Raw genomic sequence first — 26,319 nt, forward strand, 5'->3', positions numbered from 1 at the left:
AAAATCAAGTTATCAATATTTTTAATCTTAGCACTCTCTTCCAGGATTGATGAAGTTAATCATATGATTTCTCGTTCAAGTCCAGCAGAGGAGAGAGAAACTATTCCTAAGGCATGAAGTACCCTGCGCCCCCTATCTTTATGATCTGATTGAGCCAAATTAGGTTGTGTGTAAGAGTCCATGGACTGTAGCCTGCCAGGCGTCCCTGTCCATGGGATTTCCCAGGCAAGAATACTGGAGTGGGTTGCCATTTCCTACTCCAGGGGATCTTCCTGACCCAGGGATCAAACCCGAGTCTCTTGCATCTTCTGGCAAGGGGATTCTTTACCATCTGTGCCACCTGGAAAGAGTATAATGATAATTCTCAACAGAATGCCTTATGCTGATTGGCTTAAACCAGGATCCCCTCCTTGGATCCATGTGTAGTTTAGATATCAGGACAAAACTGGAATTCTGTTATAAGGAGGAAGAGGTAAATGGTAAATAGACGTTGAACAGATGACCAACTTTGCACCAAATCATCTTGTTTATTAACCACCAAATTATTCTAATGGTCAAATTAAGTTTAGAGGAGCATTTCTTCTCAGTTTACTCAAACTTTTAAGAGAAAGTTATTGGTAGCACATAACAAGTCATCTGATACTCAGTTTTCATAGAATAATACAGGAGATTTAACAACTACTGGCTGAAAAGCAGTCCTTATGGAGATCCTTGTGTGTGTGCATGCTAAGTCACTTCAGTCGTGTCCAACTCTTTGCAACCCTATGGACTGTAGCCCACCAGGCTCCTCTCCATGGGATTCTCCAGGCCAGACTACTGGAGTGGGTTGCCATGCCCTCCTCCCGGGTATCTTCCTGACCCAGAGTTCGAACCCGCGTCTCTTATGTCTCCTGCACTGGCAGATGGGTTCTTTACCACTAGTGCCACCTGGAAAGCCCATGGAGATCTTTAGGGAGATCTGCATCTGAATGTATTCAACTGCAAGTACTAGAATACCCAACTAGAATGGCTTAAGTAATAAATGTAATTTATTTCCTGTCATAAAGTCTGGTGGTTGAAAGTTTCAGATTTGATACGATGCTCAGTGATACTTTGAAGAACCAAGGCTTGTTCTATTTTTCTCCTCTCTAGCCTTCTTATCCTTAGGCCTATCCTATCTCATGGCTATGGTAGCTTCAAGCATTACACCATCATACATCTGTATTCAAGCCAGATTTAAAGGTAGCAGGTGTCCTTACTGGCTCTATCAGGGAAAATACTTTTTCTCGGATGCTCCCATGTACACAACCTCGTGTCTCATTGGTCACATGCCTACTCTGAAACCAGTTGCAGTAGAGAGGAATGGGATAGTGTGCTTGGCTTTGGCCAGTCTTACTTCAGGCCCTGGCAACCCAGAGAGAAGCCCACCCTTCTTCATATATTGTCCAAGAAAATCAGAGTTTCACAGATTGGGGGGAAAGGGGAAATGGGATAAGAAAGCAGTAGTGTAGCTCAGCAGTATGTGTCCAATGCCTAAAATCATGCCTGTGTCCTATTTTAATAACTATATTAGCAAAGCATTCATCTCTAACCCAGTGTTTCTCAAACTATGTGAGGTGAAGGACTACTTCAATTTTTTCCAATTCATAGGCTAATAAGTTTCCTGTCAAATTGTATGAAAATGTCTAAGTTCTCTCACTTTCTGACCATGTCTCATCATGGAACAGCAACAGCTCTCAGACCAGCCATGGCCTACGACCACTCTTGGAGAGGTGGTCCAGCTGACTCACTTCATCATCTGGCCCCAGCTTGCTTCTCCTGCCTCACGTCCTGTGCTCCCTTTGATTCACCTGTAACAAACTGTTCTCCATTACCAGAATACGCCATGTATTTTCATTTTACTTCTGGATTTGACTTCACATTCTGTTCTCCCTTCCTGGCAGGCCCTTCCCTAGCTGGGGGAACACCTACTGAGCTTTTTTTTAGACCAACTTAAATGTCACCTTCCCTGTGATGTTTTTCCTGAATTCTTTGCTCCACCCATCAGTGAGTGCTTCCTTGAACCCCATCCTATCTCATGGCTATGGTTGCATCAAGCATTATGTATCACACTACTCAAGCTGGATAAAAGGTAGCAGCCCTCCTTACTGTCTCCACAAAGAAGGATACTTTCCCCAGAAGCTCCACAACACATGTCCTCTTATGTCTCATTGGCCACATACCCAATAAGTGTATTTTGGGGGTTGTACTTTTTTCTGGGTCAGTCTCCCTCACTAGACCAAAAATTCCTTGAAGGTGATCATTGTCTTACTCATCTTCTATCCCCAGTTCCTGGCACACATACTTTGTTCTAAGTAAATGCCTATTGAATAGAATTGACTCGAACTTCTGTCTTTCCTTTTATTCTCCCCAAATATTTTCTACAGTGTATTTGTGGCTTTCCATGTAAGAACATACCATTTTGACACACACTTTTTTCTCTCCTCTTCTATCAAGCCTAGTTTTCAAAATAAACAAGGTACAGCTTTCCATTGTATTCCCATCATAGGTCCCTTCCCATAGACATCACTGTCACTATCACTGCAGGAGGCGGCATGTGGGGTTTATGCCGCTCCGGTGGCATATTCAAACCCCTGTAACAATGAAAGAGCCTACACATGGACATATATAAACTTCCAAAAGTAGCTGGCAAGGTGGTACAGCACAGAGAACATACAATTTAGAGTCACAACGACCCAAGCTTTAGCCTCTTTTCATATAATATCTCTATCACCTTGGGAATGTTCCTTAACCTTATGAGTTCATTTCTTCCATTAAAAAAAAAAAAGTATCATGGGGAGACATGAGGAAATAATACTTGCTTGCTATATGTTAGTACCTTCTGCTCAGATGAACAAACACATTTGTGAATTGACAAAGAAGGTAGGCTGAGAGCAAGTCAGTGGGTCTGCTGTCTCTTTAAGGGGTCAGGGCCAGCCACTGGTCAGGCTGGCTGAGAAAGATGACCTGCTTTGAAATTCTATCTTGGGCAGAGCCTTGGTTGCTTCTGATTTCCTTGCTCACAGCCGGCAGAGACAGCCACTTTGACAGCTCAGGGGGTGCATGACTAAGGTGGAGGGATGAGCAACTGTTGCTTGTTAAAGGGGGTGGCTTGGCCTGGAGGCAGGCAGGTGACAGAAAAGCAGCATATGGAAATCCCCAACTCCACTACTCAAATGATATCACAGATCCAAATCACTGTGTGGGAAAGGCTGGGGTGGGGGTGTGGGGGGCAGGGCATTGGAGGGGGAGTCCTTCTCCAGGCACCCTCTTTTTTTCCTTTACTGCTGATTTCCCGCCTCAACTTTAGAAAAAAGGGAATAAGATGCAAATTTGTTTGTCAGGCAATTGTAATTAAATAAGGAAAAAACAGCTTTCGACATGCTGTAGGTTTTCACACCTCTCTGCCTGTGAGTCTGCTGTTCTTACCAGTGGAAATCCTCTTCTCCGTCTATCTGGCTAACTCAGTCTTAGCCCCAAGATTCCTTGTTAGCCCTTGTGTCTTTCTTTCTTGATGCCATCTTCCTCTTAGGCTGCCAACGCTCCTAAACTCAACTCGGTTACTGTACTTCCCACACTGAATCACCATTGTTTTCTAAGGCAGCTCTCGCTTGATAAGAGTGAGAGCTCTTGAGAAACTTTGATTCTCTTAAATGCTTGGTTCATAGCAGGCACTCAATATGCGTTGAGCTGAAAATTTCTACTCCTCAGCATATCTGACAATTCCCAACTTCTCACTAATTTTAGTTAAGTTACCAGCAGTATAATAAAGGCCTCTATGGATGGAATGCTTGAATAATTCTAGAAGGTTACCAGGTGCCCTTCCTCTTCCCTCATCCTTGCCCGCAGACCTCAGGGGCTATAGGAGTAATGGTAGCAAGGAAACAGAATCAAGGAGTCATTTGGAGGCCAGAGGGACATTTCTTAGTTTAGTGTTTGCATATTACCAGATTTTAAGTTGGTGACCCAAAGCAGACCGCAGGGTCATTCAGAAGTTCCTGGACATCCTCAGACTTCCTGGGGGTAGTAGAGTTGGGAGTCATGGATCTAGTCTTGAATTTCCACTTATTGGGCAAACTACTTGGGACACAGCTGTAAGTCTGATAGACGAGATCAAATCCTGTCCCTGTCACTACCTGTGGGAATTTGTTACCTCTTTAAACCTCAGTTTCTTTCAGATCTAGGAGAAGGACAATATTTATTTGGAGTGCAATTGTGTGATGACTAAATCATGTGCGTATAGAATAACAATCTAGATCTGGCACTTTGTAGGTGTTTAATAGGTGATGGTTATTATCATTTGTCAGTATTGGAGTGGGTGGGATGATGGTCTGAGCAATGTATCACCATTGTATAAACTATTACTAGATCCAGATACATGCAGAAGAAAGTCAGAATTCAAAAGTTGCTTTATATAGCTATTTTTGTTTAATGAATGTCAAATAAATGCCTACTGATATTTCCAATATGACTTCATAAAGGCCTTCGAGGGGTTTTCCACTTCTCACTGTTAGGATTTTTTCTGATAATAGTCCCCTACTTTCCAACCTTGATGTGTCCTCCTACCTCAGGAGAGCCCCGAGCCCTCCCCAGAGGGGGCTCTGGACAGTGTCCTACCTGAGGTGTGACAGTAAATTCTGTGCTCGCTTTCCCTTTGTCCACCCTCTTTGCCCCCCTCCCCTGATTTGCCTCTCTCGCCCAGGCCTTATCTTGTCCTCTGGGGAGGTATGTTAAGTGCTCTGCCAGGCTGCCTGTATGCCTGGCCTGTTTCTTCTCACTGCCAGTACCTCTTGGATTCCAATTCCAAACATGGTATCCGTCTGGGGTCACCCTTTCTTCCGGTGCCAAGAGAGACGCATTCCAAATGGAGCACAAATGTGCCTCCCGTGCTGGGCGCTCTTCATTCTGTTTGGGAACAACAGAGAGCAGGATGTGGCTGCTTTATTAACCCTCACTGCTGAAGCTTTCAGCCCCATAGTCCTATCTTTTTCTCAGGACGAGTTAGATTTCCTGCCAAGAGTCAAATGTGAAGACTGTTCTAAGAAACCTGGAGCTGAGCACACTCACCCGAGCTTTGCCAGGAGGGCCAGAGCCTTACTGAGGGAAAGAGAAAGAAAAGTTTTCAGTTCTCCATGAAGTGTATGATGTTTTGCTATTCATTCCCAAAGCTTCTGGAAGCATTCCTCCCAAGCAAGGTGGAGTTGGCGGGGAGAAGCCGGAGGTGAGACGACAGTTGGGAGGACAGGCTAACCCATTTCCTGAATTTCCCATGTGGGGACAGTCTTAGAGCCCGACAGGCTTTGAGACCCGAAGATGAGCAGCAACGGCAGCATGGAGGGTCAGCTCCTCTGGCACGGGCCACTGTGCATTTCCTGGAGGCAGGACCTGGAAGGGGCTGTCTTCCACCTGGCCAACTGCTTCCTGCTCCTGGGCTTCATGGGTGGCAGCGGGGTGTACGGGTGCTTCTACCTGCTTGGCTTCCTGGGCACAGGCTACCTGTGCTGTGTGCTATGGGGCTGGTTCGGTGCCTGCGGCCTGGACATTGTTCTCTGGAGCGTCCTGCTGGCAACGGCCTGCGTGCTCCAGCTGGCACACCTGGTGTACCGCCTGCGTGAGGACACCCTCCCCGAGGAGCTGGAGCTGCTCTACAAGACGCTGTGCCTGCCCCTGCAGGTGCCCCTGCCAGCGTACAAGGAGATCGTGCACTGCTGCGAGCGGCAGGTCTTGGCTCTGGCCACCGAGCAGACCTATGCCGTGGAGGGCGAGACGCCCATTGACCGCCTGTCCCTGCTGCTCTCTGGCCGGTAAGCCACTCTGTCAGTGACCAGCATTTCTTCCCCACGCCCACACTTCTCGTTTCCCAGTGCCTCCCTTTCCATTTCGTATCTCTTCCATTGAGGAAGGATGTGGCGAGTCAAACAAACCAAAATAGATTTTTCTAAGCATGTACTTGCTTCCCCTTTCTTAATATTTTTCATGAGGAAACTAGCTCGTGGTTGGCAGGAAAAATTGTGAATATACTTGCTGCTGGGAGGTGTGGGGTGAATGTTTCTTGACCCTGGCTCTAAAATGGCTACACCATGCCAGCATGTCATGCCTAAACTGCAGCAATATCTCTGTAAGCTTTGGAAAACTGAACATTTCAATAAGATTAATTAGTTTCTTCCATATGCATTCAACCTTTGCTAAGTGCCAACTATGTGTAAGGAACAGTGCCAAAATAGGAGATTTTTAGTAACCCCTGTTCCCTCCAGGACATCAGAGATATCTGGGGATATCTATACAGATTCTGTGGTAAAGCATTCTGTATATACCCAGGTATGAAGCAGGAATGGGCTTCCCTGATGGCTCAGTGGTAACGAACCTGCCTGCCAGTGAAGTAGATGTAGATCTGATCCTTGGGTCGGGAAGATCCCCTGGAGAAGGAAATGGCTACCCACTCCAGTGTTATTGCCTGGGGAATTCCATGGACAGAGGAGCCTGGCAGGCTACAGTTCATGCAGCTGTAAAAGAGTCAGACACACCTTAGTGACAACAACAATGACAATGAAGCAGGTTACCCTTGTCCACATTTCCATTCCAAATTGTTCTATTGAGATTCCTACAGACCAAGAAGTAAAGTGCTATAAATCTGAGGGCCAGACAGTGAGGGGAGAGCAGTGATGCCCATGTGTGTCTCTTTGAGGATATGGTGGAGACACCTGGCTGACACGTTGTAAGGAGGCTGACAGTCAGACCTCAGCAAAATGGGCTTTGTCAGGATTAGCCTGCATGTGAATGTTGGCCATTGACTGATCTCTTCTGAACAAATACTATGTAGCTTTGTGCTGTACATTTGGTAGGAAATTGTGAATTCTTTGAAATATTGCCCTAGTGGGACTTGTATGTGCAGCTGAGCATCTGACAGTAAGCATCTTAACCTGGTATATACTTGGACTGGCTCTGTGGAAAATGAGTATTTAAAAACTTTGTCCTTAATTTCCTCTTTTTTGAGACTAGAAGAATGCGGTGATTCAAAGGAAAGAAAAGGAGAGAAAGAAAAGGGGGAAAGAAAAAAAGAAAGAAAGAAACTAGATAAGATTGCCAGTGGGGAAAAAGACTTTGACATTGATGATGATGGTACTACCACAACTACTACTACTAGTAATGTTGATACCATGCATTTATGTATTAATGTATAGAATCAAAGTATAATGTATACATGTTTTAATTTTGTTTGGACTCTGAGGTCCTGGGTTGAATGAGCTATGAGGTTTTGTGATGTTTCATTTATGGTTGAAGTATAAATAAATGAAATATTTGTAAACAAACACACATGTAGATACAAATATATTATGACTATTGCCAAAATGTTTGCCACCTACAATTCCATGCTTAAAATAAGGACAGTTTAGGACACATGCTCTTTCATGAGACCCATGATATTGTTTGCATCTCCTAGCATCTCTGTTCAAAGGAGGGGATTAAGACAGATAGGAGAAACACCCACTGCACTGTATGGTGCTCATTTGTAGAAGGGCATAATAATTATTATATGGTTCAGTTATCTTTTATATGATAGATTTATCATGAACTTGTAGAAGACCGGGTTCCTGTGAAGAGGAGAGAGGGGCCTGGCCCCTCAGTGTGGTTTTTCTTAGTATGTGTTGTGCTAGTCACTCAGTTGTGTACAACTCTTTGTGACCCCCTGGACTGTAGCTTGCCAGGCTCCTCTATCTATGGGGATTCTCCAGGCAAGAATACTGGAGTGGGTTGCATGCCCTCCTTCAGGGAATATTCCCAACCAGGGATCAGACCTAGGTCTCCTGCATTGCAGGTGAATTCTTTACCAGCTGAGCAACCTGTGAAGCCCTTTTCCTAGTATGTGTGTGTGTGTGTGTGTGTGTTAGTTGCTTAGTTGTGTTCGACTCTTTGCAACCCCATAGACTGTAGCCCACCAGGCCCCTCCATCCATGGGATTCTCCAGGCAAGAACACTGGAGTGGGTTGCCATTTCCTTCTCCAAAAGGAACTATAGAAAGAAAGTGAAGTTGCTCAATTGTGTCCAACTCTGCGACCCCATGGACGTAGCCTACCAGGCTCCTCCATCCATGGAATTTTCCAGGCAAGAGTACTGGAGTGGGTTGCCATTTCCTTCTCCATTTCCTAGAATACTTAGCATCAAAAACTCAAGTTAAAAGTTAGAAATTTCAATATTTTTCTTGCTTTTCAAAATTTGAAGTAAGAATTTTGTTTTGATATCTTTCAATATCATCCTCAACTTTGCTAAGTTGGAGCTGAGGAAAGGACTTCTAGTCTATAACCAGCCTCTGACTTTAAAGGAGAATCATCATTATTTTTGGCTGGTGAGGTACCAAACACCTTGAAGCAGCAGAATAGAACTCCATGCTGAGAAGTGGGGGCTTCTGATGGAGACCTCCCCAGCTCACCTGCATACCTCATCTGGAGCCCTTTGCTAAAACCTCAGACATCCTTTTTGTTTTATTTTCATAATGCAATCAGTCCCTTTCAAGACTCAGAAAGGCAAAGTACTTCTTCAAAGTCCATCACCCTGTTAAGCTGTGCTTACTGTTGGAGAGTTTCTCTCATATACAACCCCGAGTATGAACTCCCATGTGCACAGCCTCCTGAAGAGGCAGCCAGGTCTCCAAGCTGTTCACGGAGGAGGAAATAACCTGTTGTCAGGAGATCAAAGAGGAAGAAGAGACTCAAATGATAAAGGATATAGTATACAATGTGAATGGCTTCAGGGAGTCATGCAGGCTCATTAGATGTTGTTTTAGCCGCTAAGTCATGTCCATCTCCTTTGCAACACCATGGATTGTAGGTTCCTCTGTCCATGGGATTTCCCAGGCAAGAATACTGGATTAAATGGATTACCATTTTCTTCTCCAGGAGACCTTCCCAATCCAGGGATTGAAACTGCAAAATCAAAGGAAAACAAAACAAAATATCCAGGGACTGAACCCACATCTCCTGCATTGGCAGGTGGATTCTTTACCACTGAGCCACCTGGAAAGCCCCTCATTAGGTGTTACTCACACTGCAAAGTCTTGTCCCTCCTCAGTGGCTTGCTTGGGTGGCCAGATTCCTTGCATGGGAAGAGGATGAAGGATGGGAGGATCTGATGTGTATCGCAGCAACTTCATTCTCTCCTGTTGTCTTTCTTCGTTTGTTTGAGAAGCTTTTCCTTGAGGTTTTGGCCCCCTTTATGGTGACACAGTGAGTTCATTTGTTTGATCTTTCCATCCCTCTTTCTTTCCTTTCTCCCTTCCTTCCTCCCTCCCCATTTCCAAAAATATTTATTGAGTGAGCTAGAGACTAGGGATCTCTTGTTAAAAAATGAAAAATATTTTCCTTGTACTCATGGAATTTACAGTCTATCAAGAGAGTCACTAATTCATGACTCTAGCCACTAATTCCAAGGAGCAAGGCAAAGTGCAATGAGAGCATATAAGCAGTGGACCTAAATTTTCTGGGGGGCCAGATGAGACTTCCTAGAGGAAGGAATGTGTAAGCTGAGGCCTGAGGAGAAGGTGCAGATTGGGAAGAGAGGCATCTGGAGGGAACAGAATATGTGAAGACCATGAGGTAGGAGCACACGGCACTTCATTTTCTCTTGCATCCTTTCATTACTCAGGTAAGTTCTGATGGCTATCTGCACATATTGATAGGTCTTGTAGAAGCAAGTATGTTTCTGCCATCAGAGAGTGTAGGCTGACACCACATTCTTGGCTTGGTTTAAGACCTACATCCCTTTCTGTTTTCCATCTTTAAGTTCTCAGGTAATACATAAAGTTTTTTAATTGATAGTGGTCTTTGGTAATTTGCACATATACATATATATCTAGGCATTCACTGGGAGCAAGATATGGAGTGCTAATATCCCCTTGGCCAGAACTTAATCACATGGCTCTACTCAGCTGCAAGGGAAGTAGAGAAACATAGTCTGGCTGGGCAGTCATGAGCCCTGCTAAAAAAGTTCCTGTACTATAGAGGAAGGGGAAAAGCTGATATTGGAAAACAGAATTCCACACTGGATTTCTCAGATCCTCATCTGCATTCTGATCTGCTTCTCAATATCCTATACATCCTTCAGAAATCAGCTCAAATGTTATTTTTGAGAAGTCTGCCACTTGGAGAGAACTAAGCTCTCTCCCTCCTCTAGTCTCCTGTCTCACAATAGCACATGTTGACTTACAGCTAGTTATTTATGTGCCTGTGACTTCCACTAAATTGGAAGTGAAATCCTGAAAGGTAAGAATCAGATTATTGGGTCTTCCCTGGTGGTCCAGCAGTTGCCACGCAGAGCAGCTGAAGAGTGAAAAAGGAAAAACAAAAAAGGACCAGATCATCTCCAGGTTCCCAGACTTCCAGGAACACAGAAGGTTCTCCATGCATATTTTTTTTTAACAATTAAGCTCCAGAAAAAGTGGAACAATAGCTCCTCCCAATTGAACAGGATGTACCTTAGAGAGCTTGTTGATCTGCCCCCTTTGTTCAATAAACACTTTCTTTCCCAGTTCAACTGATTTTAGAAGAGAGGTTGAAACTGAGACTCTGAGTTTTCTAGGTAAAATAGGAAAAAGCCCATTCTGGATCCTAGTCATTTTCCACTCTTTTAACATGTAATTTAAACTCTGGAGAAGCTTTGGGTAACCACTTCTCTTTTCCCACACAGTCTCTTCTCTCCCTTTGCCAGGGTTCGTGTGAGCCAGGACGGGCAGTTTCTGCACTACATCTTTCCTTACCAGTTCATGGACTCTCCCGAGTGGGAATCGCTGCGTCCCTCTGAGGAGGGGGTGTTCCAGGTAATAGGGAGCCCCATGGCAGCACTGCCGCAGCCCATCCCACTGCAACCCAGCATTATCCGTGCTTCCATCTTTCCTCTCTTTTGTCAGACCTTTGAACTACTGCCAATATGATGCTTGAGGTGGGAGCACTCTCCTCCAGTGGAAAAAGTGCCTGGCAGAGGAGGGGTAGGGTAGGGAGGTGCTGATCCCTGGAAGGGGGGCCATGTCACTCCTACGCCTAAAACTCTTCTAGAAGACCCCAGTGACCACAGGATAAAAGCCCTCACTCCTTAGAGAGTAACTTAAGACCTTTAGTGACATCCTGGAGCCACATCTCCAGCCCTTTCCTACACTTCCTGCTCACACCAGCCATGCTGAATTACTAGTACTTCCCTAAACATACCACATTGTTTTACACGGCCGTGCCTTGGCCCCTAATGTCGCCTCTATCCAAAAGGCACTTCCCTCATCAAGAGGAGGCTATGGCATCTCACTTCCTCTGAAGCCTGCCCAGACTGACCTCACCAGCTTCCACCCCCACACATTGCCTGCATGCCTCTTCTATTCCTTTTACTATGCTGACTGCACAAGTGTACAATTTGGTTTTCTGTCTTTTGCATAGTAAATTCCTTGACGTAGAAATCTGGGCTTTTCCTCTCCATCTCCAGGCTCCAAAGGGCAATACTTTGTACACAGTAGTAGGTGTTCAGTAAAGTTTCACTGAGCTGCCTTGGCAGTAGGCCATTGGTGTCTCAGAATGCTCCAGAGGGCATCACATACACAGTCTAAGGTCAGGGCCTGTCTGCTCGGGCCCTCCTCTCTGCTCTGTCAATCCTTCAGATTTCAGTTACCTTCTTTGTAGTTCTCACTTACTGTATGGCTAGCATGTGACAGGCACTACCTATTTTATTGCCTTATTGACTCTCACCACAGTCCTCTGGATTGTTATTAACCTGTTTATAATAAAATAATTATTATAAACAATATTATATTGTTATTAATCTGTTTAACAGATGAGGAAACTAAGGCTCAGAAACCTCAAGTAATTTGCCCAAACTCTTCATCTAGAAAGTGGCAAAACCAAGTTGCCTGACACCACTATTCTATTCTTTTTTAAAATGGGGGGTTACCAGGAGAGTGGAGTTTACACACATACACCATTATAGGGACTCCCCTGTCCAGACAGTTCGCCAGTACTGGGTTCCCTCTGTCTCCCGTCAGTTCTGTCAGGAAGTTCTTCAGGCGAGCGTTTATGCCAGCCCCGAAATAGACACATGCCAGGCGGGGCCACCCGGCTGGGCCTGCTTCCGCCCCACCCTGACTCTTGGCTCTGTGAGGACAGGGCCTGAGGGGCAGTCCTAATCCCACTGCCTGGACCATCAGTCACAGACCCCTCTCTGAACATGTGCCTCCCCCACCACACACTCACATCCTCTCCAAGCGGCTCAGCAGTCACCTTTGAGAACCCCCTCAGAGCCACAAGAACCTTCAGGAGGGCTGAGTCAGGTCCTGAGCCAGCCAGACCAGGCTCTGTTTCTGACACTGAAACTGAGAAACAGGTGGTGGATAAGCCGGGTGTCCTCCCCTTAGTTATGCTTGAAAGGAAGGGCTATGACCCCAGATGGCCTCTCAGCATCTGAGAGGGATGTAGGGACCGTCACATTTCTTCCATTTGTATTTTTAGTATGCACCTCCACTGGGAGCCTTGAGATCCACACACTTGCTCTTGGCTCTGTGAAGTCCCATTTCCTCTTTGCAAATGTCAAGTGTTGTCTCAGGTTGTAGTTCATCTTGTCCTTGCCTTTGCATTTGCATAGTCTTTGTTGACTAATAGGGAATCCACAGTGACTGAATCATAATTCTTATTGAGTTTGCCACAAGAGAATCAACATTCCATCACCCCTCTCAAGAATTCAATGAAGAATTTATTGACTGTTAAACACTGCGACCCTCTCATAAGTCACCAAGAACATAGCATGAGAGCCATCACATGGAAATCAGCATTATTTCTCTAATTAGAATCATGTTTTACTGGACTCAAGGTCTCTTTATGTACATCTTATCATTTAATCCATTCAACTAGCTTCAAAGGTGATGGTTAAAGAAAAACCTGGTCAAACCAGTCAATCCATTGGTTTCTGAAGATATTTAGGAAGGATTTTATACTGGGCAATGAGAAAACAACATCAAGTTATTTTGCAACATACAAGATTAGTAGTTTTTACCTGATTCATTCACTCATTTCAGTAACATTTGTTGAGCTGTTACAGTAACCTGGGCACTATATGGTTTGTTTTTGTTTGGTTTTATTTTTGGCCACATCACAAGCAATGTGGGATCTTAGTTCCCTGACCAGGGACTGAACCCATGATTCATGAACCCCTGCCCCCTGCAGTGAAGTATGGAGTCTTAACCTCTGGATTGCTAAGGAATTCCCACCTGGGCACTATTAAAGGTGCTCAGAGTGTATCGGTCAACAGAACAGATGAAGGTCCCTGCCTTCATGCAATTCACATTCTAGTAGGTTAGACAAAAAATTAGCCATAGAAATTATGAATAAGTAAATTATGTAATATGTTAAAAATAATAAATTATAGTAAAAAAATAGAATAGTATAAGGGAGAGATGCAATTGACTCCTCAACAACACAGGAGGTAGGGGTACCAACCTTTCACACAGTAGAAAATCCACGTATAATTTATAGTGAAAGTTGCTCAATAGTGTCTGACTCTTTGAGACCACATGGACTATACAGTCCATGGAATTCTCCAGGCCAGAATACTGTAGTGGGTAGCCTTTCCCTTCTCCAGGAATTGAACTGGGGTCTCCTGCATTGCAGGCGGATTCTTTTACCAGCTGAGCTACTAGGGAAGCCCATAATTTATAGTCCAACCTCCAAATATACAGTTCCCCCAGATCTAGGCTTCCACATCCTCAGACTTAACCAATCGGCCAATTGTATAGTACTTCAGGTATTTACTATTGAAAAAAAAATCCCCATTTAAATGGATCCACACAGTTCAAACCTCTGTTGCTCAAGGGTCAACTGTAGTTGCAATTGTAATTGAGGATTTCATGGAAGTCTTTGTTGAACCTGTGACATTTGAGCAAAGATCTGAGGTGATTGGCAGTGTGAGCTCTGAAAATATCTGGGGGAATAGCATATTAGACAGAGGGGAGAGCCAGTGCAAAAGCTGGGTGTGAGAGAGACTAGCATGTGTGAGGTCCAGAAAGAAGGTCAATGAGTCTGGAACAGGGAGAGGAAGGGGAATGAAGAACAGGAGAGGAAGTCAGAGAGGTGATAAGGAGACATGTCATCTAGGGCCAGAGTGTATATTTGCTAAATACAGCCAAAAGGATTTCCTAACACATTGGATGTAGTATGTGAGAGAAAGAGGATCAAGAAAACTTCTAAGACTTCTGACCTGAGAAACTGGAAGAATGGAGTTGCTATCAAATGCGATATGGAAGGCTGCAGATAGTATTGGCTTTGGGAGAAGAGAGGGAAGTCCAGTTTGGGAGGTATTAGATTTACGTCATCTATGGACATTTAAATACAGACACTGCGTAGGCAGTTGCATACTTGAGTCTGGAGGTAAGGAACAAGGTCTGAGCTTGAGACTAAGTTAGGGAGTCATTAGCCTACAGATGATATTTAAAGCTGTTACACTGGACAAGATCACCAGTGAGTGAGTGTAGACAGAAAAGGGATTCAAGAATCCATTAACCCTGGGGTACTCTAGTGTTTAGAAGTTGAAGGGGGTAAAAAGCAGCAAAAGAAGCTGAAAGGGACTAATCTGGAGGTTATACCAGGAGAGTGTGGCATCCTGGGAGCAAATAAAGAATATCAAAGAGGAGGGACTGAATGCCGTGAAAACTGATCATCAGACTCAGCAATGTAGAAGTCATAGGTGACCTTGCCAGGAACAGTTTGTAGACCACTGGGGCAAAGCCTTGCTGACTGAAGAGAGAGAATGCGAGGAGAGGAATTGGTAACAGCCAAGTATAGACAACTAGACAACTTTTTCATGGAATTTTGCTGAAAAGGAGAGCAAATCAATGGAGTGATAGCTAACTAAGGAACTAAAGTGAAGAAAAAAAGATTTTGATTTTAAAATTTTGATTTAAGATGGAAGAAGTAGCAGTGTATTTGCAAGAATGCCCACAGTCTTTTGTGTTCAGCTTTGAGAACACTGCTTGCATCCTTATTAGCTCTCATGTGTACCCACTTCATGTGTAGCACCCTGATTTCTTGTTTGGGAATTGTTAGTAAGTACACTGAAAGTACAGGTTATGGTAGATGCGACAACTACTTGCTGAGTCAAATTAGTAACAGATGGATTGTGAGGACCAGTATTCTCCTGAGGCAACAAGTCTGGAGAGATTAAGCAATTTATCTGATGTCACACAGCTGGTAAAGCTGGAACTTGAAACTCGTTTCTGGTCTTGATGAGGCAATTTAGGCCCTGACTTGAGTGCTGATGACTGAGGGGTGGGGGAGGGAGAGGAGGAAATGAATGAAGGGAACAGAAAAGGGGTACTGCAGATGGGAAGGGGAGGAGGGGAGCAGAGGGGGTGTTCTGGGAGCAATGAAATAAAAGGATTATATATACGCTCTCTGATAAAGAATGTTTGGAAAGCCAACCCCACCTTTAATGAGACAACCCACCTAAAGCACTTAACATTGCAACATGGTAACTCTCAGTAAATGTTAGCTGCTGTCCTCCTTCTCATTTCCACTGTCTCTATTCATGAATCATCTTAAGCTCTGCCAACCTGCTCACTTTTAAAGTACTTAGGACAGGGTATAAAGCATTGTGTGATTCTACGCACTTTTGCTTTACTATCCTAAGAATGTTTGCATTTGAAACCTATCTTTACCACTCATTATTAACAAGATTTATCAAGCACCTGCTCTGTGCTGTGCACACATTACTGACCCTGCAAGTGTGACTTAGCTGTACACCACGGGCACATAGCCGAGTACACAGAAATTACTAGATGTCTATATAAATGAAGAGTGAGGTATCCTTCCACTTCGTGTTCTTAAGAGTGCCTCTTGAGACTTCCCTGGTGGTCCAGGGGTTAAGACTCTGTGCTCTTGATGCAGAGGGCACAGGTTCTATCTTTGGTTAGGAAACTAAGATCCTGTAAGCTGCAAGGCACCTCACCCCCCCCCAAAAAAGAGTTCCTTTTCCTCTGTGCCCCTTTTCTGAATTTAGTCATCAGATCCATTTGGTTACTTGTAGGGCCCAAGTCAAGAGCAGCTCATAGGCCTGAAGACCAGCGTTCTGTCCACTTGATGCAGCCTGGCATGCCTGATCAGAGGCTCTCTTCTCACTGAAATTCTTCCCAATTCTTCTTTGTGTCCCAACTCCAGTATATTATCTTTTATCCTTAAAAACTGTCATCAGCATCCTGACGTTTCTTCTGAGCACCAGGAGGCCCCTCTTCTCTCCTGTAATCACAACAGGCTCAGAACCTTCTGCAGCCATTAGTGGGATCAGCCATGGAACACAGTGTATGAGAGCTGAGGAGATTGGAGGTGGACAGTGAGGTTCCAGAAGGTGATCTCAGGGCTCTTCACAAGACCACCCCCCCTATTCCATCCCTCCTACCATATCAGTGCACACAATGAAAGTCATTCATTGGACCTCTGCAAGGCAAGTCCCTGGAGAGGTACTTCCACAGCTTCTTCAGGAGAAGTGCAAAGTGCAGCCGTTTGCCAAGTAAACTGTATATATATCTCTGTACTAAGCTTGGACACATTTTTAAGTTTCAACCTTCACTTTCTGCCCCTGACCCCTCTCAGGTCACTCTGACAGCTGAGACTGAATGTAGCTACATTTCCTGGCCCCGGAAAAATCTCCACCTCCTTTTGACCAAAGAGCGATACATCTCTCGCCTCTTCTCGGTCCTGCTGGGCTATGACATCTCAGAGAAGCTCTACGCTCTCAATGACAAGCTCTTTGCTAAGTTCGGGCTACGCTTTGACATCCGTCTCCCCAGCCTCTACCACGTCCTGGGTCCTGCTGCCCCAGATGCAGGACCAGAGTCTGAGAAGGATGACGAGGAAGTCCGTGGGCCAGCCGCATCCCCTCCTCAGGCCCTGCACACGTCTGTCCAGCAAACACCCCCTAGCTCCCCACCTCCACTGGTCACCAGCTCTCCTGCACCTCCTCCCTGGGTCAGAATGTCCAGGCCCGACAGCGGCGTCCTGGGTGAGGACTCCACCAGTCTGGTTCTGGAGGATTTTGAGGAGGTGTCGGGATCAGAATCATTCATGGATTATAAGAGTGATGGGGAGTACATGAGGTGAGGGGAGAGCTAACATGGGCACAGCCACCCGGCTCAGGACCCTGTGTAAGTACTCAGAAGGCAGTTGTTGCAGTCTTGCCAATGGCCGGCCTTAACTTGGTTTATAAGGGCAAAAAATAATTTCATGGAGCCTGTCCTCTCAGAGGACTCCCAGAAAGTGGCATTAACCCAGCCTTGCAGATAGCAACTCACCCCTGGTGCATGAAAGGCATGAGGGTTTTTTTTTTTTTTTTTTATCTCATCCCTTATTGTGATTGCTTTCAAAAGCAGTCTGGCTGGTTGACATTTGATCAAGCAGATAGGTTGCTAACTATTTTTTTTTTTCAAAGTTGTGCTAATAACCAAGGTCTCATTTAAAGCTAAAGGGTATTTTATTATGGCGTGCATTTTAAAGAATACTTTAAAAAGCTGGCATGTCTCAAATTCCTAATGATTCTTCTTGGCACATAGTCAGCTCCAGAAAGCAGTCATTATTTAGCCTGGACAGGCACTTCTGTTAAAATCACCCCTATTTCAAAGAGGCTTGTGATTGGAGGCTAATGACACTGGGAGGAAAATGTGTCCACCTTGCTGTCCTCTGACCCAGTGGAGAGTGTGTTGCTCAGGCACAGGACTGGACACTGCTGAGTGAATGTTACTATGATAGGATGACTCTCCTAGAAAATCATAACTGTGAGAGTAGAGTGGGCGTGAATCTGGTGGGCCTAACACGTAGGGGAGTGTGTGTACAGCTCAGGAGAGTGTACATAAAAGGCTGTGCTGAGCAGTTCTAGGAAATGTTTCGTGTTCCCCCTGACTGCTCTCACAATGCTGTGACATTTTCCTCTAGGACTCCACCCAACCATGGTGCAGGCCTGGCTTTTCCTGAGGAAAATACCACTGTTCTCAATTTGGAAGACATTTCCAGGTCGGGGAGGGATGGTTAAGAGATTAATCATTCTTTAGGAAACACTGTTTTCCCAAGAAACTATTTCAGGTAGGAAGGCGTCTAGGGTACTTTGAGGTTGAGTGAGTGTATGTTTGTACAGTTTGAAAAGCAAATCATATAAATGATGAAAGAGTCAAGAGAGGTGAGTAATAAAAGATTAGCTATTTGGTTTCATGGATATGAAATTAATAGCATCTAGCAGATCCCTTTCTTGACCGCCTCCACTTGTGTTGTCCTCTCCCGCTGTCCGTCCCCTACTGTGCTGACAGTCACCTCCCGACTAGCCTACCCCCACCAGTGTGCATGAATTCTGTCCTGTGGGCCCCTTTGTCCACATACCTGCCCGCCTGCACACACTCTGAACTCATACAGCTCCCTGTGTTCTCCTCTTCTGCCTGCTTCTCTTTTCCTGGCTCTATTTGTTCTCCTCTTTCTCCCCTCCTTCTGATTTCTGCTCAGTCCTTGGTTTCCTCAGTGTGCTGCTTTTAAGAAGAAAAAGGCCCATTTCTTCTTCTTCTCCGTTAATTTCCCCTCTCTATACTTTTCCTCCACGTTGACCCCATTTGACTATTTATGTATTTATCTCTCTGTTGCCTTCTTCCTGTTTCCTCCACTTCCTGTCTTGCTCTATCTCTTCTTCCTAAACTGCCCTATATGCCCAACTTAATTTTTAACCCTGGCTCTTCCAAGATCAGTACCTCTCCCTCTGCCTATAAAGAAAACCATTCAAGTGAAGATGTGAAAATTCTCTTCTTTGAGGGCTACACATTTCATGCATGAGTTTTCCCAAACATTAACAGGCAGGCAGTGTTTTAGACAAGTGACCTGCACGGGGAGCCCAAAGTCCTGGTTGCTATGTCTGGCTCTACTACTGTTTGCAAAGCACATAATCTCACTGAACCTTACTTTCTTCACATGAATGTGTTGACCCAGCTGGCCCCTCCAAGGCCCTCCTGGGTTTATGTGAGAAGGAAAAGGATGAGTTGTTCAGAGGAGGAAAAAGAAGCAGTCAGGCAACGTTATAATGGACACAAGCCCCCAGACATCAGTGTGTCTTCCAGCAAGAACTCGCTGCCGTATTTCACTATGATTTCTCTTGTGACTTGGCTGTCCTCCTGTCTGCTGGGGGCAGGGTCCTGCTTGACTAGGAGTTCTCTCCATTCTGCACCTGTGAAGAATCTCACCTACCATGTGAAAGGCATGGTAGGTGAGATGTTCACATGCAAGGTGGTCCCACCTCTGTCTCTCAGGTCCTCTACCCTTAATACTATTGAAAAAAAGGCTTTTTCCCAAATTCAGCCTTTTCTGAGGTTCACAATGAGAAAACTGCTAATATAACTCACTTTATTTATACTTACTAGTATTTGGAGTATAAAGAGAGAAGGTATTAGAATCGTCTTTGGTTTAAGTAATAGAAAGTAAAAAACTCTGTGTTAACTGAATGCCAAAGAATTGATGCTTTTGAACTGTGGTGTTGGAGAAGACTCTCTTGAGTTCCTTGGACTGCAAGGAGATCCAACCAGTCCATCCTAAAGGAGATCAGTCCTGCGTGTTCATTGGAAGGACTGATGCTGAAACTGAAACTCCAATACTTTGGCCACCTCATGCGAAGAGTTGACTCATTGGAAAAGACCCTGATGCTAGGAGGGATTGGGGCAAGAGGAGAAGGGGATGACTAAGAAGATGAGATGGCTGGATGGCATCACCAACTCGATGGACATGAGTTTGGGTAGACTCCAGGAGTTGGTGATGGACAGGAAGGCCTGGCATGCTGTGGTTCATGGGGTTGCAAAGAGTTGGACATGACTGAGCAACTGAACTGAACTGAACTTCCATAGAGTTTTCAGAACAACTTGAAAATGTGATCAAATTGACCAAATTTCAGATAGCTTTAGTCTGTGATAATGGGATAATTTAGCCCAGAGACATTTTTCCCAAATTGTATTTTGGGACATTTGGTTTGACTTATTTGTCATCAAACTCTTTTTATGGTTATTACTGTAATGAATAAGCAGAGTGCCTTGAGACTGGTAGCAACTTAACTTGTTTCCTTTCCAAAGCTGGGCACAATTTGCCATCCAGTCCCTGGCTCTTCAGTGACCAAACCTGTAAACTCAGTGCTATTCATCCTGGTCCAGAACTTAAAAGAGTCATGAAGCTGACTGGATTCTGCATTGTTGGGAATGACATAGCTTCATCACACTGACACCGGTGCTTGTGCCTCACACCAAGACAGTTTGAAACCAACTAAAAATGGTGTTTCTACTGGAGCATTGTTTTTTTCTTGAAGAGCACAGTTTTCAGCCTGGTAGGACCCAGAACTGAGCCAAAACTGGTTGTTACTTTTTTAACATGCAAAGCAGTACTGTATGATAATGTATTCATGCAGGGTCTCACAGTTAGACCTCACATTAACCCTGCCTTCACTAGAATCTTTCCAGTTAATTCTATGAACACATTCCACAGTGTTTCATTTGATGTCTTATAGGAGACACTAAATCACATCTCTGAAGTGGTCAGTTAAGTCAAGCTACTGAGTCTATTATCACAAGTTAACTGAAAGCTGTTTAAAATTTGGCCAGGTTAGCTTATGTTTTCAAATTGTTCTGAAGACTCTATAGTTTGAAAGTAAAGACTATATATTGCTTCCTTTTTATTATTTAAATAAACAAAGAAATGAGAAACACATTACAACATGAAGGCTAATTGTGGTCAAGGAAAAAGGCCAGGACCAGAACATATTACCAAAGGCCAGAGAACCAATTCGACAAACATTCACTGTGTATCCACTATGTATTTCAGGCACTGTGCCAGGTAATCATATTATGAGTAATCATGAGTAACAACTGAAAGACTGGAAGATGCTTAATCTGCAAGAGATTGACAAGAGTAATATCTTCAAATTTTAAAAAGATATCTTCACCTTAATCTGGTGAAGTTCTTGAGGTCAAAGATGAATTAAGGGCTGAAAGCTATAAGGGGAATAGATTGCCTCAAGGAGTAGTAAGTTACTCATCACTGGAAGAATTCAAATAATGATTAGAAGAAATCTTCTTAGAGATTTTTTTAAGGTGATTCATGCTCCAAGAGAAGGATGCCTTATTGCTATCAAGGTGCCTTCTAATTTTGTGATGCTATGATTCAATGATTCTAAGATGTGAATCTTGTCCTGCCACATAATTATCTTTAAGAGCAGTTCCCTAACTGCAGAACAGGGCTAATAGTCTCATAGATAATTAATACCTACTAGTAAGTAAATGGGATTCCTTGATAGCTCAGCTGGTAAAGAATCTGACTGCAATGCAGGAGACCCCAGTTCGATTCCTGGGTCAGGAAGATCCTCTGGAGAAGGTGTCTCAGCTGGTAAAGAATCTGCCTGCAATGCAAGAGACCTGGGTTCAATCCCTGAGTTGGGAAGATCTCCTGGAGAAGGGAAAGGCTACCCACTCCAGTATTCTGGCCTGGAGAATTCCATGGACTATATAGTCCATGGGGTCACAAAGAGTCAGACACGAATGAGCAACTTTCACTATCCAGCACTATTCAGAAGTAAATAAATAGGTAGCCTCAGTCGATGTTATTAGGTTGCTTGAAGAGTAATTGAGATAAAGTACACAAAGGCAATTTGTTAAGCTGTAAAGCCCTAGTTTAATGTATAACGTATTTTAAAATTCTGTTCTGTGTATGCTGCTGCTACTGCTAAGTCGCTTCAGTCGTGTTTGACTCTGTGTGACCCCATAGATGGCAGCCCACCAGGCTCCCCGGTCCCTGGGATTCTCCAGGCAAGAACACTGGAGTGGGCCGCCATTTCCTTCTACAATGCATGAAAGTGAAAGTGAAAGTGAAGTTGCTCAGTCGTGTCTGACTCCTAGCAACCCCATGGACTGCAGCCCATCAGGCTCCTCCGTCCATGGGATCCTCCAGGCAAGAGTACTGGAGTAGGGTGGTTCTGTGTATAGTTATTTGCAAATTCCTCCCCTTCTCTCTCACTCTCACTTCCCTCCCCAGTCCCTCCCCCTACTCCTTCTGAGACACATGATTTCCCCTTATTTCCTCTAGTCTGGTTTCCCAAGGGAGGTAATAACCGACAGGATCCCCTGACAACAAAAGGAACAGCAAAAAGTTGGAGGTCCAGAGAAAACACACACTAGTTCCTTGGCCCCTGAATAACTAAGGGATGGTCAGACCTTCACCTGTTTTATTTGCCCAGGGAAGACAGATCACCATCACACTATATTCAGTTTCCTTCCCTCAGAAGTCCCTCTGATGCTTTGTTAGCTGTCAGTGTTGTTAAATAGCACATTTTCCCCAGAACCACTGGAAAGCCGCCTGGGGCAGAAGACTTGCCCTTGAAGGTGGCCTGGCAGGAGCTGCCTGGGGTCTCCAGGTCTGGGTCTCTGGATGGTAGCTCTGCTTAACCTGCCAAGGTTCCATGTTCAAGTAGTGAAGTTAGAGTCAGCAGTTCCCTCCCCCCTCAGGACCACAACAGCCTGTATTTGGGGCTCAGCCCCAGGTTTTTCTTCTATTTCTGTTTTACAGGTCTCATTTACCTACTCCTTGCTTTGTAAAAATAAAACACAAGGGTTTTATAAAACTCACTGGTTTTCTTTGCAGATTTTTAAAAACTCATTCCATAGTGTTAGATAGGAAGTATAGTTCTATAGATTCTTCATAGGAAGCAACCAAAATTGACCTCTTGGTCTCTTCTCCTATAAAATGAGAGAATTGAACTATATAACTTCAAAACTGACTCACCCTAATGTTATAGAAGAAAATGATTCAACAATTCAACTGCTCCTATTGTGTTAGACATTGCATACAGTTAAAATATTGGGAAATTGTAGAGGAAAAAAAGACCTGAACAGAACCCTCTGAAGTTATGTGAGCTATCCCAAGCCACAGTGCTGAAATCCTTCCTCTGTTTTTCCACAGCTTCCAGAATTCCTCTCCGGAGCTACTCTGAAGTTATGTCCAGGGGACAGGCCCCCTTGGCTCCAACCCAGACTCCTGAACTGTAAGGGTCAATGGACTGTCCTTTACTCTGGCCACGTTAATCCTCACAGGATGGTCACTTGTGTGCACACCCCTCTTCTTAGCCACTGGAAGGCTCACAGGCAAGGTTGGAGCAGACACAGAGGATGCCAGCACTGCAACCACACCAAGGCCCCCAAGTGACTTTTAGAAATTTGCCTTCATCAGCCTTCCTTCCAAGAGAAGGCATCCCAAAGGGCCAAAGCACAGATTCTATCCTTTACTAACTGTAGAATTTCAGGCAAGTCACATAGCCTCTCTGAGCATCATCTGTAAAGGGGTGATTATAAAACCCACTTCACAGGGTTGTAAGGATTCCATGAGTTGATTTCAATAAATCACCTAGGACATGCTGTGGCACCTAGTAAGCACTCAATAAATCACTCATTTCATTTCCTTATGTTGTTTCCTTCAACTTTCTGAAAGCATCAATGAAGTTAGCTATATAAGAAGTTTTCACTGTTTTTATCTTGTTTTACTTAAAATATTTTTCTCAATTAAGGTTCAACTTAGGTAGGTAGAAATTTTAGAATCTATTTGCCCTTAATCTTTTACATTCAACTTACAAGTCTTTCCCTTTATTTATGACCCTAATATTAAACAGTAGTTTTTAGAAGGAGTTTTACAAATCTATTTAAATAAATTTCCTTAAACATTTTAAAGTAGACTTACAAATTTAACATATTCTGTTTTATTTTTTCTTCTAAATACTTCCATGTCTATTCTGGTTACCTATTGCTATGCAACATCCATCCCTAAAGCAGTGAGTTAAAATCATCATAATTATTTTGCTCACAAAAGTGGGGCTTGACTGGGCTCAACTGGGCTGTCCTCACTCAGAGTTTCTTGTGCTGTTACATTGAGACAGTAGCTACAGCCAGGATCACCTCAAAGGCTTCTTGACCCACGTGTCTGGGGCCCAGGCTGGGAAGACTCAAACAGTTGAGGGCTGGGACAGCTGGGGATCCTCGGGCAATCCTTGCTCTTTCAAAAGTTTATTTTGTTGCTATATAATACTCTGTTGTAGGGCTTTCCTGATAGCTCAGTTGGTAAAGAATCTGCCTACAATGCAGGAGACCCTGGTTCCATTCCTGCGTCGCAAAGATCTGCTGGAGAAGAGATAGGCTACCCACTCCAGTGTTCTTGGGCTTCTCTTGTGGTTCAGTTGGTAAAGAATCCGTCTGCTATGTGGGAGACCTGGGTTTGATTCCTGGGTTGGGAAGAACCCCTGGAGAAGGGATAGGCTACCCACTCCAGTATTCTGGCCTGGAGAAATCCATGGACTGTATAGTCCATGGGGTCACAAAGAGTTGGACACGACTTAGCAACTTTCACTTCACTTCAGTCTGTTATGTGAATATACCACAATCTATTTATCCATTCCACTATTGATGGGTGTTTGGATAGTTTCTAGCTTGGGGCAATTATGAACTACTATGAACATTCTTGGCCTTATCTTCCAGTGCACATACATACACTTTTGGGGGGTATATGCTGGAATTACTGAGGCATATTTTCAACTATAGTAGATACTGCCAGACACTTCCTAGGTGATTGTACTGATTAATATTCCCACTAACAGTGTATGAGTGTTCTGGTTGTTTCACATCCTCCCCAATAGTTGGCATCATCTTTTCTTTTCTTGTCTTCATTTTAGCCACTTGGGTGTATGTAGCAGCATATCATTTTGGTTTTAATTTTTATTTTCCTGGTGAATGATAAGAGTATCTTTTTATGTTTTTCTTAGCCATGCGGATATCCTCTCTTGTGAAGTGTCTACTCCAGTTCTTGTCCATTTCTCTGTTTGTATGCTTTTCTCATCGACTGTAAGGAATTCTTTAAATATTCAAGTTAAAAGCCCTTTGTTGCTTAGATATTCAAATGCATTCTCCCAATTTTTTTCTCTAAATAATATCTTTTGATGAAAATAAGTTCTTAATTTCAATGTAGTAATTTATCAATCTTTTCCTCCATCATTAATGCTTTCTGTGTCATGTTTAAGAAAACTTTTCCTGCCTTGGATTTATTCTTCTTTGTTACCTTCTAAATGTTTTGTTTTACATTTCACAGTTAGATCTACAAGCAACCTGGATTTGATTTTTGTGTAGGGTATAAAATAAGGATCAAATTTGTTATTGCCTTGTGGATATCCAATAGACAGCAGCACTTACACTGAATGGATTATCCTATCTGTACTAGTGTTCAGTGTCCTCTTTGTCATAAATCAAGTATCCATAAATCAAGTATTTGATCCATAAATCAAGTATTTGTAGGTCTCTATCTGGATCTTCTATTCTGTTCCATTAGTCTATTTTTCTACCTGTTGACAATACCATCTGGTTAATTATTGCAGCTTTATGTTTTGATATCTGGTGATCTTCATTCTTATTCAAGTCTTGCTTATTCCCTTTGCATTTCCATATAAAATTTAGAACCAGCTTGCTATTAATAATTTCCATAAAAATATAGCTCTGCTGGAATTTTATTAGAATTATATTCACACTGTGGCTTAGGTTGGTAAAGAGTTAATATCTTTATAATACTGATTTTTTAATCTATGAGCATAGTATGTTTCATTTAAAAACTTTTTTCTTAATAGTGTTCTGTAGTTTTCCATACAAATATTCTTGCACAAATTTTGTTAGATTTATTTCTAGGTAATTGTTGAATTTGGTGCTTTTGTAAATATCATTTAATATTTTTACTTTCTTTTATCACTGGTATACAGAAAAATAATGGATTTTTGTATCTTCAACCTCCATCCAGAGATCCTGATGAATCCACTTATCAATTCTAATTACTAATCCATGGAGTCTTCCAGATTTTCCAAGATACAGTTGTGTCATTTGCAAATAATGATAGTTTTATTTCTTCCTTCTTGGCCTGTACTTTCCTCCTCCACCCTCTTCCTGCTCTTCTTCCTCCTCTTTCTTTTGGTGCCTTGCCGCACTGGGTAGGACCTCAAGTGCAGGGGTGAACAGCAAGGATGATGAGGACATTCTTCTCTCATACCTGACTGTAAGGAAAATACTTTCAGTATTTCACCATTAAGTATGACATATGCTATAGGTAGGTTTTTATAGTATCCTGTCAGATTAAAGAAGTTCTAGTCCTAATTTTTAAAATCATGAATGAGTATGGAATTTTGTCAAATGATTTTTCTGCATTAGTCAAGTTTATTTTTCTCTACTCTGTTAACAAACTCCAGATAAGTGAATGTTAAAACAAACTT

At 43.5% G+C, this 26,319-nt stretch overlaps 2 protein-coding genes across 4 annotated transcripts in view; one reads left to right on the plus strand and one right to left on the minus strand.

Moving 5' to 3' along the window:
• The first annotated feature begins 4,922 nt into the window (after positions 1–4,922).
• On the plus strand, positions 4,923–23,215 carry POPDC2 (popeye domain containing 2). Of its 3 annotated transcripts, none has more exons than XM_043875254.1 (4): positions 4,923–5,822; positions 10,720–10,828; positions 16,623–17,031; positions 22,989–23,215. In XM_043875254.1, exons 1-4 carry the CDS (start codon positions 5,332–5,334, stop codon positions 23,072–23,074), a joined length of 1,095 nt encoding a protein of 364 aa, XP_043731189.1. In that variant the 5' UTR covers positions 4,923–5,331; the 3' UTR covers positions 23,075–23,215. The 3 variants fall into 3 exon arrangements, with proteins under 3 accessions (XP_043731189.1, XP_043731188.1, XP_043731187.1); XM_043875253.1 differs by having other exon boundaries at positions 16,623–17,173; positions 22,989–23,127; XM_043875252.1 differs by lacking the exon at positions 22,989–23,215 and having other exon boundaries at positions 16,623–17,388.
• Positions 23,216–25,117: 1,902 nt separating this feature from the next.
• The window catches only part of PLA1A (phospholipase A1 member A), a 46,372-nt gene continuing 45,170 nt past the window's right edge, over positions 25,118–26,319 (minus strand). The window contains exon 13 of the transcript XR_006335283.1: positions 25,118–26,103. The gene's annotated coding sequence lies outside the window, so the exon portion shown is untranslated. The remainder of the gene's footprint in view (positions 26,104–26,319) is intronic.

The sequence above is a fragment of the Cervus elaphus genome, chromosome 19 (genome assembly GCF_910594005.1).
Source record: "Cervus elaphus chromosome 19, mCerEla1.1, whole genome shotgun sequence".
Taxonomy (NCBI): domain Eukaryota; kingdom Metazoa; phylum Chordata; class Mammalia; order Artiodactyla; family Cervidae; genus Cervus; species Cervus elaphus.

Coding starts and splice junctions, on each gene's coding strand:
- POPDC2 (XM_043875253.1), top strand. CDS start 5,332: ATGAGCAGCAACGGCAGCATGGAGGGTCAGCTCCTCTGGCACGGGCCA. Junction 5,823..10,719: donor TCCCTGCTGCTCTCTGGCCG/GTAAGCCACTCT, acceptor TCCCTTTGCCAG/GGTTCGTGTGAGCCAGGACG. Junction 10,829..16,622: donor CTGAGGAGGGGGTGTTCCAG/GTAATAGGGAGC, acceptor GACCCCTCTCAG/GTCACTCTGACAGCTGAGAC.